Source organism: Alternaria arbusti (assembly GCF_024043155.1).
Source record: "Alternaria arbusti strain BMP 1465 chromosome Unknown scaffold_5, whole genome shotgun sequence".
NCBI lineage: Eukaryota > Fungi > Ascomycota > Dothideomycetes > Pleosporales > Pleosporaceae > Alternaria > Alternaria arbusti.
The window spans coordinates 1,603,594-1,617,893 of record NW_026249945.1 but is presented as its reverse complement, the minus strand read 5'-3'; the positions used below and the strand labels follow the sequence as shown (position 1 = coordinate 1,617,893).

The 14,300-nt window shown below is 54.0% G+C and overlaps 3 protein-coding genes across 3 annotated transcripts; 1 reads left to right on the top strand and 2 right to left on the bottom strand.

The window, feature by feature from the left end:
* Nucleotides 1-187: 187 nt before the first annotated feature.
* On the top strand, nt 188-2,469 carry J4E86_005062 (uncharacterized protein; the record flags this gene model as incomplete). The annotated part of the gene is made up of 2 exons (XM_051445598.1): nt 188-2,321; nt 2,411-2,469. 2 exons carry the CDS (start codon nt 188-190, stop codon nt 2,467-2,469), a joined length of 2,193 nt encoding a protein of 730 aa, XP_051303695.1.
* Nucleotides 2,470-2,717: 248 nt separating this feature from the next.
* J4E86_005061 (uncharacterized protein) lies at nt 2,718-3,945 on the bottom strand (the record flags this gene model as incomplete). Its single annotated transcript, XM_051445597.1, has 2 exons — nt 2,718-3,115; nt 3,234-3,945. 2 exons carry the CDS (start codon nt 3,943-3,945, stop codon nt 2,718-2,720), a joined length of 1,110 nt encoding a protein of 369 aa, XP_051303694.1.
* Nucleotides 3,946-9,073: 5,128 nt separating this feature from the next.
* J4E86_005060 (uncharacterized protein) lies at nt 9,074-10,519 on the bottom strand (the record flags this gene model as incomplete). The annotated part of the gene is made up of 3 exons (XM_051445596.1): nt 9,074-9,226; nt 9,284-9,613; nt 9,731-10,519. The coding sequence occupies 3 exons, from the start codon at nt 10,517-10,519 to the stop codon at nt 9,074-9,076; spliced, it is 1,272 nt and encodes a 423-aa protein (XP_051303693.1).
* Nucleotides 10,520-14,300: the final 3,781 nt, after the last annotated feature.

The following is a 14,300-nucleotide window of genomic DNA, read 5'->3' as shown; positions in this document are numbered from 1 at the left end:
TCCAAGCAACGATAATGATAGCTGCGTGAATGCTCGAATGATCGGCGCTAGTTGCGCCGAATCGCCGCGGCCCAGTTATTTTTCTGAGCGCATTCATCCAACTTTTGCAGTGTGAACAAAACCCAGGTCGCCATGCCGGACAGGATATAATTCGCTCTTTTTGACTCTGCCCTGATTCCCCGCCACTATGAACGTGTTCAAACTCCTCTCGCGATCCTCCAAAGCGGCGCCAAGCTCGTCCGCGCAAAAGCTTCCCTCCTCCGGCGCCGTCGCAAACCCGCAGCTGTTTGGCCACGACGACCCAGCACAACCGTCCGACACGTCGAGTCCCAGTCGCAAGAGGAAGAGAGAGCAGAATGGCCGGGATGCATCTCCTAGCGCAAACGACCTGCCCGCCGATCTCGACTTCTTCGGCGGCGGTGCAAGCAAAGATTCAGACGTAAACGGAAGCACGCTATCCAAGAAGCAGAGGAAGAAGCAGAAGCAGCAAGAGAAGAAGGAGGAAGAGGCCAGACTTCAAAACGATACAGAGGAAGTAGAAGAGGAGCCATATGATGTGGACGAGTGCAAGCGGATACTGCGCTCGCACAAACTCAAGGTCTCGGTCCTGGACGACTTCGCGCCGCAAGTAGAAGAGCCAGTCAAAGAAAAGAAGTCGAAGAAGCGGAAGAAGGAGAAGGAGGTCAAGGAGAAGAAAAAGGATGCGAAGAAGTCGCTCTACCCACAACCCCTCACCTCTTTTGCGCAGTTACGGACGCGATACGGTATCTCGAGACGACTGGCGGAGAACATAGCAGAGCAGGGGTACAAGCTACCTACCGAGGTGCAACTGGGAGCTTTGCCGTTGCTGCTGAGCAAGAAGGGGCGTGAGGGGTCGAGTGGTGCTACGCAAGACGCCGAGGGCTTGTCTGGGGCTCAGTACAATGGGGATATCGATCTTTTGACCGTGGCGCCGACGGGCAGTGGAAAGACGATAGCGTTCCTGATACCGATTATCGATTCTCTGCTTGCGGAGGGCAAAATCCAGGATACGAAAGAGGGTCCTCGCGCCGTTATTCTTGCTCCTACGAGAGAACTCGCTGCGCAGATTGTTAATGAGGCGAGGAAATTGGCGAAGGGGACGGCGGTCAAGGCTACGCTTATGAGGAAGGGTATGCGAGTTGTGCAGGACCCAGAAGAAGAGACGCAGGACGACACAGAGAAAGCTGAGGTATCGGACAACGACGACGACGAGTCTGAGTCGGAAGACGAGGAGACAGCAGTAGGGCCAAAGAAGAAGCAAGCTGGTCGACGGGCAGAGCTTGTGAAAGCTGCCATCTTGGTCGCTACACCACTTGCTCTGCTGAACGCCTTGAAGCGCAAGGATGGTACCGTCGCGGGTATCCCCAGTGTATCCCAACTCGTCCTCGACGAAGCAGACGTCCTCCTCGACCCTCTCTTCCGCGAACAAACCCTCGCGATATGGAACGCCTGCACGAATCCGAAGCTAAGAATCGGTCTCTGGTCCGCAACAATGGGCTCGAATATCGACAGTTTGACTACGTCTACCTTGAACGACCGCTGGACTGCCCTCTCCAGTCCACCGCCCTCCCAACGTTCAGACCAGCCCACCACCACCCTCCCCGCACGACCCCCCCTCATCCGCCTCGTCGTCGGCCTCAAAGACTCCGCCATACCAAACATATCCCACCAACTAACCTACGCAGCAACCGAACAAGGCAAGCTCCTCGGCCTGCGCCAACTCCTGCATCCAACCTCTGTTTTCACATCATCTTCGACTCCTATCCTGCGACCCCCTTTCCTCGTCTTCACACAAACTATCCCCCGCGCCATCGCCCTCCACTCCGAACTCCTCTACGACATCCCGCCCGAAGCAGGCGGTAGTTCGCGGATCGCGGTCTTACACGCTGATCTGAGTTCGTCGGCTAGAGATGGCATAATGACGCGGTTCCGAAAGGGCGAGATCTGGGTTCTTATAACCACGGATCTGTTATCCCGCGGTGTGGACTTCCGCGGCTTGAACGGCGTGGTGAACTACGATGTCCCGTCCTCCGCAGCCGGTTACGTGCACCGCGTTGGTCGGACGGGGCGGGCTGGCCGCGAGGGAGGCGTTGCTGTGACGTTTTACACGCAGGACGATATTCCGTTTGTGAAGTTGATTGCGAATGTTATCCGGGCGAGTGAGAAGATGAGGGGGGTTAGTGAGGGGGAGGGGTGTGTCAAACAGTGGTTGTTGGATGCGTTGCCGACGCCTAGTAAGAGGGAGAGGCAGATGCTTAAGAGGAGGGGTGTTGAGGCGAGGAGGAGTGTGAAGGTTGGGGGTAAGGATGGGAGGGATGGGAAGGGGGTGAAGGTGGATAGGATTAGTAGTAAGAGTGGGTATGATCGCAAGATTGAGAATAAGAGGAAGGGAGCAAGGGAGGCGGCGAAGAAGAGGGAGACGGCTGGGCGACGTCAGGAAAGTGGTGATGAGAGTGGGTTTGAGGGGTTTGATTAGATGGTTATAGTGAGATGGTATTCCCGAATAAGAGTATGTGTTACACCTAGAACTTCCTCAAGCCGCACGTATCGTGAATGTAGCGCAAGCCGAATCGTACACTTTGATATTCTGTAACCACGGTTGCCCAAACAAGTTCAGCAATACACATGAACACAACATATGTAAATTGATTTCATCATCACAAAGAATCTGTATGCAATCGTATCAAACCCTCCATCTACAACACCACCCCATAAGCCTCCTCTCCCGCGCCCCTCCAAACCCTCTTCTTCTCGCCCTCGCCCAACCCCTTCCCTTCCATCCACGCTTCCACAACGCTCCTCCACAGCTTCCAGCTCCCTTCCTCCCCCGCAGGCCCACCCACATTACACACCGGCCAGTCACTCCCGAACATGACTCTGCCTGGGAAGCACTCGAACACGTGGTCTAGGAAAGGGGATAAGGCGGTTAGGATACTGGGGACGTCGTCTGGCGTGGGTGAGACGGTAAACTCGTTGAAGGCGCCTGAGAACTTCATGTAGACGTTGGTGTTGGATGAGAGGGATGACATGGTTTGCAGCCAGATAGGGGAGGGGGCGGGGGAAGTGGGTGAGAGGGGGGGTTTGGCGAGGTGGTCTGGGAGTTGTGTTAGTGGAGAAGTTCGTAGTGTGTTGTGTTGTGTGAGAAAGGATAGAAGCGTTTGAGGGAAAACGGGAAGACGTATACGTACTCAGCACAAACTTCACCCTCCTACCCTCCCTATCCCCTCCTTCGTCCTCGTCCTCCCTCGCTCTAACAGCCCTTATTAACTCCCCCACCGCCTCCATAGGCCCCGTCCCATCCCTATGGTTATCAACGCCTACGTCAAAACACCACGCCTGACACCCCTCCCCCAGCCCCTTCAATCCAAGCAAATTGCTCACCCACGCCTCCTCATTCTCCGCAAGCATCTGCTCAACAACACCCTGCCCCTTCCCTTGTAACAGGTACCTCCACCCTTTGATGCATTTCCAGAGCGCAGGACCAGCAGCTTCTTTAACGAGATCGAGATAGACATTGAACACCCTTGGCGAAAGATGAAAAGGCGCATACACCACACACCCCTTCATCTTCCCACTTTCCTCAGGACTAAACCCATCACCCTCATCCGGCCTCCCCTCCACTATCCTCCTCAGGAACTTAACTTCCTCCAACGGCTCTTTCGCCCACGCCCTCAACTTCTCCTTCACTTCCTCATTACTATCGGAATCCGCGATACTGGGCTCCGCGGAGGGAAGATACCGATCCGTTTCTACGTATATGAAGCCCGCGGGTTGGGGCGATGTAATGGCTAGGTAGTCTGAGATGCCGTGCCGTTTGGAGAGGTGGTGGCCGGGGGTCATCCAGCCGTGGTTGGAGGCTGATGTTGCGGTTGAGGGCCAGAGGTGGATGTGTGTGTCTAGGATGGGTATGTCTTGAGATGGCATTGTTGGATTGGTCGGGTTTGTCGGGCCGTGGGGCGTAGTGAGGCTGATGTCGCCTGTGTAGGATTCTGGATGGGCGAATCTGAAGGGGTCTTTTTTCTTCTTTTGGCTGAGGCCAAGAACTTGATTGTTGGGTGTTGTTGTTGTTGGATTGATATGCTATACTGAGTACTGTGGTGTTGTGATGCGGGGAGGTGCTTTCGGTTGGCGGGGTAAGTGGCTCCGAGGAATGTCCATCGATAGATTGTTGTACACGAGTATTACTTCTTCACGCAGATCACGGGTGTTTCTGATTCATGTTGTCCTGATTTGGACGCTCTCGTCTGTTCTGAGGCTTGCTTTTCCAATCGGGGAACTTGGCGTCTACAACCATCCAATAGCACTAATAGTGATGGACTTGCAGTATTGATGTGCAACATGCTTTCGGACTACATAAACTCAAAGCTATTGGAGATAACATAACCTGTAACTTGATAAACATAGAGCAAAGTCAAATGGACAGGAAAGACCGTCCGGCTTGGCCGCCCTTCATCACGATATGGCCGGTGATAATCAAGGCAACGTACAACGTATCGACGATTCCCAGCCTCTGGCCTCGGCAACTTGATCCCGAAACACATGCTTCATATCCTGCAGACGATATACCGGAGTGCACGACCGTTGGTTCTAGACACATGCAAGGTGTGTATCTTGGCATCACAACCAGCGCAGTACATACCACATACAAAGCAGAACCCACATACTTCGTACATCTCACCAAACGCGCTCCACGGAGGAAACGTACAGCAATTAGGCGTCCCCTGCACGCACGATGCCGACTTTGACGTGGTCTCAAAAGGCAGCTCGTCTCTATCGTGCAGTGATAGGCGCTTAGTCGTCCCGCACTTCCCAGCCACAAGGACAAGTGTCAAACTCAATGCCTATGAAGCCGACGGCAATTGTGGGGTAGCCATAGGCAAGAGGGTAAGAATATACTTTCGCTTGGAAAGCGAGAGCGGGTGCCCATCGATCCTGGTGCTATTGCCCTTGATTGCCTCTCACGGTACAGTAATTCCCGTGGGAGTGTTCGGAAGCGAGGGAGGGGTAAGCGGAGCAAAGAGGGCCGGAGAAGCACCGACGCTGCCAGGCGCGCAGCTCAACAAACAATTTTCAGAAGTCGTGCATACGTGAGGCTCTGCGAAGGTCCCTTTGTTTCCGTGGAGCGTGACATGTGACTGGGGATCCTGCTTACTGCATCTGCCGAAATTCTTGTATCGGCAGCGCGCAGCATGCGCGAATTAGATGTATGGCCGAAGCTGTCAAAATCTGTGGTGGCTGAGCGTCTCCGATCCTATTGATCTCAGCGTTTAGTCAACTCCACCATTGTCAGCAGGACCCTCTCTGTATTGCAAAACAGAGGGTCCGCAAATGGACCTTCGCCTGTTGGTCTCCAGTATCACCTCAGCGCTTACCAATATAGTACACTATGGCACACTTTGCTGAGCACTAGTTGTTATTGTACCCACACCCGTTTGCCCATCATCCGCCAGTATCTATCAGCGAGTGGACCTAAGACCGAAGTAGCCCTTTGCAGATACTATGGGAATGTCTGGCGGCCTCATCCCGCGATGTATGACGTGAGGTGTTGAAAGCTGACTCGTGCGGCGCCGAACGCCTAAATCACAATCAAGGATCGAGACGCCATCCGGCTGTTCTGATGGTGAAAGCAAGAAGAGGGTGGGGTGAAAAGTCTGGATGCAGCGAAAGTAGCCGTGATTGTGGAGAAGACAGGCAAGACCCTTGATGTCTCTTGACGCCGAGTCAGCCACGGCTCAGTCAGGATGCACGTCATTTTAGCGCGTTTACAGCCGTGGAGTAGACGTATGGGTTGCGGCTCGCTCGGTTCAAGAGACCGATGGTTAGTGAGCGGACTATAGATCGTGTGTTCTTGTGGCTGATGATATGGGAATGCGGCTGTGAGACGATGCTAATCTTGGTCGCGCGATGTTTGACGTGCAGCTGCAGGGTCTTGCTTCGTAGATGGAGTACCAAGGTTGCTGTGCGGAATGACAGTTCAGTCATGTGAGCATGTCGTGCGACGTCGTCATCTAAGATCGACGAACCATGGAAAAAGAAAAGCGCCGGGCCCCGTAGCGGACAACGGACGAGGCTTGATCGGATCTACTATACCAAAGTCGCACCGAGCCTAAGAATGGCTAGTAAGGGTTCCCAAAAGGCCACCTATATCTGCGGTATTAAACGACGCGCAAGCCGGTGGAGTTGGAAGCAGTAGGTTGAGACGATGACGATGTCATATATGGCATCTTCCCCACATTACGACGTTGCAGCGTTCCTGGATACAAGCCGTTTCGGGGCAAACTGGCCAGATCAACCTTGAGCACGTGACCTATGCTCCGAAGATGAAAGCTTTTCCACCATACATATCCGAAGATATGCCGCGACGAGCAGAATCCGGCGATAACTGTACCACAAACGTTAGAGGTACCTGACTCGAAATGATTTGCAGCTCGTGCTTGCTTGCCGCTGGATCTCGGTTCACGACCGGCACGGCGCGACGCTACCTCGGGCGCGCCAGTTCAAGGCCCATACAGACGGAGAGAGGACGTTTCCAAAGTTTCGTAACTGGAGTTTCCGAACAAGCACGGCTATGCTTCGGTATTGTTGGAGATTGCTGATTATGTACATATTATGTACTGGTTTGGTTAAACAAGTTTGCGTACCCGTGTCGAACTTGGAATATTGCTGCCGGTATGGAGCCGCGATCGATTCAAACACGCGCTCGGAGGAGGCTCCAGCATTGTGTCAGACAATCATGACACGATCATAACCAGATCCAAAACTTGCATGATAAGTAGCTTCAAACAACTTATGGAGTAGATCTGGGCCTTTTGGAACTTAGGCTAGACGTCTGATGTCGTCAGAGGGCCAGCATCTGTAGAAGCTAACGATGCCGACAAAGACTCCGCAAATACACAGTCTTTGCTGTCGCGGTAATAGCCAGCATGGCCTTAGCGCAGCGTATCCTAGTGAGGATGAAGTGGGTATTTGTACGCATTGCATGACAGCCCTTGGCCCCTTGCTTCAAGATGTACGAGTAATTTGGACTTTCGCGCATAAGTTCCCTCAAGTGAGATAACTGGATGGACGAGAGGTGATGTAAAGATTTTTGTGTGATAACGTGCGTCCCGACAGCGTGTCTCGCGCGTGAAGCGAGATGTGCAGAGTTTTCGCCTTCGACCCAGCTGTTTGGACAACGTTTCGGCTGCTGACAAGCAGGATCAAGCGAATGTCAATTGTCCGGAAGTGCAAACTGATTGCGCTGCCATCATCAGGCATCCCGGCCCATGTCGTGTTACGTGGGGAGCAGATAGGTTGTGCCATCTTGCAAGCGTGTACATTGAGCAGTCATTGTCATCTCGATTGGAGATGTTCACTGCCATTTTGGCTACTGCGTGGCGCTCGCCCAGTCTGCACCTGTGCAGTTGTAGTACTTTTAACAAGCCAGGCACCAATGACAATGTTCCGTGCGGTATTGGTAAATGCTCTGGGACACGGCACGCGAGAGTCGAACTGCAAGTCCGTGCCTAAAGCTGTCTGCAGCGTGTTGCATCGGGGATGCGGCACAGATGCTTGCGACAGCTTGGCTACAGAGTATCAATGTACATGTGTGCTGTTCGATGCCTGGTGGCCCATCTGCTGCGAATGCTACGTACGCAGTGACAGGCAGCTATGACGAGAGGTGGAGAAATGGGTCAGGCGTCGCGCCGCAGACAGCGCCAGTCTAGCGTGGGAGCTTGGCTCTGGACACACAGGCCTGCGGGAGCGGGATGACCAGCATAAGGTTTGGACAAAGGGTCTCTTCCGTGCGATTTGCTGGCTCGCTAGAAGACCAGGGCTCATGCATCTGTCATCCGTCATCGTCCCTGTTGACAAGACGCAGAATTTGTGTCTGGGTAGGGAAGAAAATTGCCGCAACGCACGATGATGTTTGATGAGGGCCAGCGATGCAAGTGTGCATGAGAAGTTCGGCGCCGGCATGGTTTCCTTGAAGCTTCAGCTAGGACGTGCAGCATGCAGGCCCGCTTGAGTGGGCAGCTTCGTTGGTGGGAAGACCTGTGGACGCCATCGACTTTTCAGCGCCATCGGATCGCGATAGGGGAGTCGAAAGTGCCAGAACAACGCTGGCCCCCAGGGCTTACTGCAGCCGATGCTGGACGGAATACTCTGCAGCAGTGGACGAAGGGCGGATTTGGCGTGGGTGAAGGCCAGCTGCGAGAGTGACATTGCGCAAAGCCACAGATTAAACGATGCTGCGGGCCATGGCCGAAAGCGGAGATACGAGGTAGTTCCGAGACTTGGGGAGTGGGTTCTTCAATTCCCTTATCCCGTAAACCGAGGGGTACCTAGGTGCCTGCCCTTCGCACCTGCCGCCTTTGAGTGGTTCGTTCGGGAGTATTGCCTACCTATCCTCTTCGTAGTGCGCCCGTCTCAGATAACGTGCCGCTATTTGTCTCGAGGCGGCCCAGACTCCCACATCTTTGCCGTAAACGATGAAGCAGGCGATGTCCTCGATGCGGGTGATGGTTCGCGCTACTTGTAGGCCGTGCAGCGCGGGTAGGACGCCTAAGACGGCTGACCAGGGGGTCGTGTGTTGCTCGGGAAACAGCTGTGATGTTGGGATAGAGTTTTTGTGCCGCGGTTGCACAATTGTGAGACGTGGAGCCAGAGCAGTCGCGGCTGACTACGCGCCTCGGGGGACGGCAGGAGCGAGCTGCGACGTTGAGAGTGGAGGAAGGCACCAAACAGAGCGACTGTAATAACGGTCATCATCATTGTCATTTGTTGTGACTTTTGCGTAGACTACATGGTTGGGTATTCACCAACACGGCGCGTGGAAAGACGCTGCAAATTCGACCATGGCCGTAAACTCCTTGAACACCTTGCATCCAACCGGGCCCATTTTGGTATCCGAGAGCTGCCACGCTCAATAGTAGGAAACAACACAGCGCGGCTCTACCATGCGTGTACTGGTAGATGCTATGCTTCAAACTGACATGCGTCTAACATTAATGCATCCAAAAAACGCGCGGCCGGGGCCTGGAATGCTGGCCAGAAAGGGAAAAATCGTCGTCTAATTCATCATCGGAAAACCGGCGCCTCGCTCGCGAAGCACGCGTCCGCCTGGTGGAGGCGTCAGGGGAGGGGTAATTGTCGCCATCGGCGGGATGGGCAACATCCTGATGTTGTCGTCGGCATCTGCACCCTCGCGAGTACCCCATGTGGTCTGATAGCAAGCCGTCAGCAAGGTTGAAAAGAGCGCGATGAATGATTCATGACATACCTCTGTCACGGTGATGCAGCCGTAGAGCTTGATCAGGTTGTGGAAATAGCCGAAAAGAATCGAGACCGGGACGAAGCGGACGTCGCCCGGGTTTCTTAACAAATGGGGAATTAGCTTGATCGTCTTCGCGAAGACCCAATGCGCGAGGAACAGCGCCCAGAAAAGGTTGCGCTGCCAGTCCTGCTCATGGGCTTGCTTGTCGTCCTCTGCTGCGTAGTATCCTGCCTCCGCCAGCGCGAGGTAGACCGAGACGAAGAGGGCGCAATCGAGGAGGAAGGCCCATTGCGTAAGCGTGGTTTGGAAGACGGCGTAGAGGGACCATGGGTAGTTCTATTGCACAAGGATTAGCAAAGGTAGCGCGAATCGGCGAAGTCAAAAGAGGGGCTGGCTTGGCGGGCGTCCAACAACGCGAAATCTGTGCAAATATTGGAAACTAGCGGCACTCACCATCCACATGTAACCCTCCGTCAGGCTAGTCAGATTGCTCCTCCAGTTGGAGCGGACCCATCGCAGACATTGACGAAGATATTTCGAATCGTCCTCAAGGGTCGTCTCGACTTCGCATTCGCGGTGGTTTTGCATTTGGATCTTCCAGTTGTGTGAGAACAGCCATCGCGTGATGAAGTTGTCGTCGTCGGCGTTGAGGAAGTGATCGCTGCCCCATGTCTCGTGCGTGAAGCCGTAGGTAAAATTGGGGTCTTGTAGGATCTCGGATCGATAGGCAACGGCGCGTCCAGATAAGCATGGTAGGCCACCGTCGATCCAGTTGCAGGCAGTGCAGTCAAAGTTCCTCCTCACCAGATAGATGGCACCCAGGAACTCCCAGATGCTGGAGCGGTTGAAGCGGCGGATTTGCTGGTTAGTTCCAACACCTCCGACAGATGGGTCTTCGAAAGGAGCAAGAATCCATTTGGTAAACTTCTCCGGTAACCATACATCGTCGTCAAGTAGAAGCGTGATCTTGGTCTCGACCTCGGGAATGGCTCGGCATAGCTGTCGACGCTTGTTGGCCTGGCTGACGGATAGAACTTGAATGATCTTAGGGCTGCCCAGCTCTTCTACCATCTGGTACACGCGCTTTACTCGCGAGTCGGGTGTGACGAGGAGGAGGCTTAATGGCTCGAGACGGTATGCGCTTTGAACCGTCTCTTTTAGTTGTTGCAGGTTTTCAGCAACTGTTGGGATGATGACAGTCATGTCCTTTGATGTGATGGTAGGGTCGTCGACAGGCTTCATGGGTGTGTACGTCCAGTTGCTCGCCAGGTTCACCCACAGTCTGACATATCGAAACAAACTGTGGTACCGAGTCAGTGTCGTCCAAAGTGCGGGGAAGGCTGGCAGTGGCAGCCATGGTAGACTTACAAGAGAGCCAAAAAGATACAAAACCAACTCCAATTGGGGAACAAGGCTAATGGGAAAGAGAACATGGTGACGGCCAACGAGTGTGGTAGTGCGGAACGTGAACTACGACGGTGGACGGTAAACGAAGATCACATCGAATGGTGGGAGTGAAAAGCCGCTTGCATCGGGGAAGCAGCGGAAGTGACAGGTATTTAAACAGATGCTTGCGAGCGGGCTAGGGCGGCGAGGACATCTTTCGCTCCCGGCGCTGTTTAAGCTGCATGAGATTCCCTTAGCAGACTTTGGGGTAGTGTGAACATGGCTGGAGCATGAGGTAGTTGCGAAATTCCAGTAGTGACCAGGGTGTGTACGAGTCGGGAATAGCGAATGCGCCCACTGAGCTCGAGCGTCATGCTTGGATCCCGCCAGCCGTTGAATCGCTCGCATATTCCTAGCCACCCTAGCTGCAGCGCTTTCAGGGATCGACTGCATCGTGGTGCATTGCTGACAAGGGCCCTCATTGTAACCGCCCCGCGGTCGCTCCGGTGCTGGTGCCGTTGGGGCACGAGACAACACGCCTCCCCACTACTCTCACCTCATCGCGCCATCCACTACGGCGAATCTTGACATGCCTTTGCCATCGCCCACTGGTCCTCCTGACGCCGCCAGCTCGTCGATACGGAGCCGACGCGCGGGCTATGAACGATGCGGCTGATGATCGATGGGTCCTGGTCAATATGTGACCCCGCTTGGCGCCAGACCATCTGAGATCAATGGCTCTAGGCCTGAATTGCCCACTCTCTCGTCTTAGAGTCCCATGCACTAGCCGCTGCAAGCGGACCTTACCAAGCGTGGCGCAATAGCGACGATAGGCGCTTCGTTACCCTTTGGCGGCAGGGCTGGCGTCTCCATCTTCCGTTCGTACATGCTTCCGGCACGGCTAATTACTTATTACCACTCATCCACACTCATGCTGCGATAGCCCTCGTTGTTGTGTCGCTGCCGCTGACCAACGGGAAAAATTCCGGGGCTGTTCACTTAATTTACTCGATTGCCCATTCTCTGTAGCCGAGCACCTGCAACAGCGACGGGTCGCCACGGTCTGTCGCTACTAGAGCAACAATGCCATGTGCCTCGCCGGTCCATATTGTTGGCGTGCTCCGTCCCTCTAGACACTAGTAGCCTGTATTGGTCGTACGTCGACCGATGGCTTTTTCGTCGGAGACATTGCCGTATACAGTAGCGAATTGCCTGGACTTCCTGCTACCTTGCTTCAGGTTGACTGTAATTATTGTCTTTGTCCCGCTGGACCAGAATGTTGGAAAGGTACCTGCACCGGATGAAGACGTACAAGGTCCGGGTACGCATGCCTCCAAACTCAAACGTCGTGTAGAACGCTGCAGAGACGGGGTTTATACCATGCTTATGCAGATCCAGTCGTCGGGCCGCGGGAAGCCATACGCGCATCCAATTACCTGACTGTCAACCATGTAAACGGCTTGCTGCTGCATACTGCATGTAATTTACGAAGGTGGGTGGGCGTCCAGCATGCGAGCGATCGAACGAAAGATGGGTCATGGCTGCTGGCGCTTCCCTGCATGAAGCCCTCCCTTTCGGTCCCGTTAACGTCTACATCCGGCTTTCAGATGAGCAGATGTAGACTGCGTATCTTATATCCTTGACCTTGTATGTGAGTTAAGCATGATGATGCCCAATGTTAGTAATGGTTGTACTATAGGCGGAAAAGAGCATTGATCTTGGTGGATCATCATGCCACATCGCAAGGCGAAAATCACACCCCACGGATACCAGGTGACAGCTGTCAGAATGGTCTCGGTTATTGCGTCATTAATCAGAGACACGGGCAGAGAGGATCCTCCACATATTGCGGATCGCTTGCCGGTTCCTCGCGAAAGCCAGAGCCATACACGAATGTACCTCATGTTAAGCGCTCCTGCGCCACAGACGAAGCAGGGTCCAGCGCCATTGAGCCTCAACTACTATCAAGACCTACCAGGTGGACTTTCGCTGTCGAGATCTCCTGCATCCGAGAAACACATTCCAGTGTGACTGGAGCGATGACAGATCCGTAATGTTCGACGAGGGGCGCTATCAGCACGACGTACGAGGCGTCATGGCAGCTCTATGTTAGACAAACCTGTCATGGGTCTAATCAGTGAAAGTCGTGGTAAGGTGCTCGACTGCCTGATGGAGCGGCCAAAATCCGAGATACATTCCGCTAGTGTTCAGGCGAAGACCTGTGAAAGTTGACTAGCACCCTGTAGCCGTCGCACAGCTTTTCTCTAGTCAACTTGAAGGTAGTACAAAGACGTCAATCGAAGGGTCGACGTTCAGTGTTGATAAAGTAAGGTGAATTGATGAACTCTTCGGCAAAAGTGGACATGAGATCGTAATTTGAGCGTGGGCTTACACCAGCCTCAAGGCAAAGCTATCCTCAGCTATGGTTGACCCATTTGACCCAAGATTGGGTATGTTTCTTACTTGGTACACTGTCGAGAGTTCATCAACTGCTGGACAAGGCTGGTGATGGCCCTGATGCCTTCCACTCACCCGGAGCTTGGGTCCAGGGACAAAGCGTAGGGTGTCTTCGCCAGAAGATGTCGCAGCTGACTACACAAGTAAAGTTTGAAGTCTTGAATCGTCTGAGGCTTTTCTTGCTGGAGTTGCATCCTCTCAACAAAAGACGTCCAGATGACCTTCCCAAAGACCGGGCTTGCTCTTGCCCAGCTCACGATGTGCACCGTAAACGAGAGTGACCCGAAGTGAGATCTTGGTGTTTCCTTGGATAATGTAATCATTGATTCAGCTCGGCCATCGGTTTTCACGGGCACCGTCGTTGTCTCGGTGTCTCTTGAATGGTATGTTCAGCCAAGCCGTTCCTATGGTCTTAGTGCACAATTCTCATCGGCGATACCTGCCGCACTCAGCTGGATGATGATAGTGTTGTGGGATTGCCATGCAAGGAGTGTTTTGGGGAACCGCCATTGCCTCTGGGTCGGAGAGGGGCGCAACCGACCCAGGAAACCGACCTGAAAAGGCACACGCAAGTGCGAGCGTCTTGCGTGCTTTGGGACTCACTCCATTGAAAGACGTAAGCGTGCTACCAAAGCAGTATGGTAAGACAGCAAAGGCGAAAGAAGTGGGCTGGTAACGGATCGAGGCGGGTCAAGTGGTGGTGGTGGTTGCTTGCCTGAAGCTACAACAGCTTGAGATCGACCGAGAGACTAGCGCCGATCAGTCACCTGTGCACATGAATGCCCTATCGTACTCGCCAACACATGATCCACAGCCCTCCTGCACTCAACGACGCGTTCAGTCAAGCGTACGGGTGTATGCTAAACTTAACAGTGTATCAAGTGTGGCTACAGTCTCGTACGATGCTTGACCTTCCGCGCGGGGGCCAGGGTCATGCGAGTCCCTGGAGGACGCTAAGTACGCGCTAATCAATCATGCTGATCGCCAGTCCCGAAGCGCTCTCGACCAGGTGTTCCCCACACACTCACACCACCTCTAGCCGAGCCACCTCTGCAGGCCCTCACACGTCACTACGTATCTCGTACTTTGAACAGTAATACTGCTCGGACGGCGGCACAGTCAAAGGGGTCGTGCGACACAGTTGTGCGGCGCGGAAATCCGCCCATGGGTATGTCGCTGA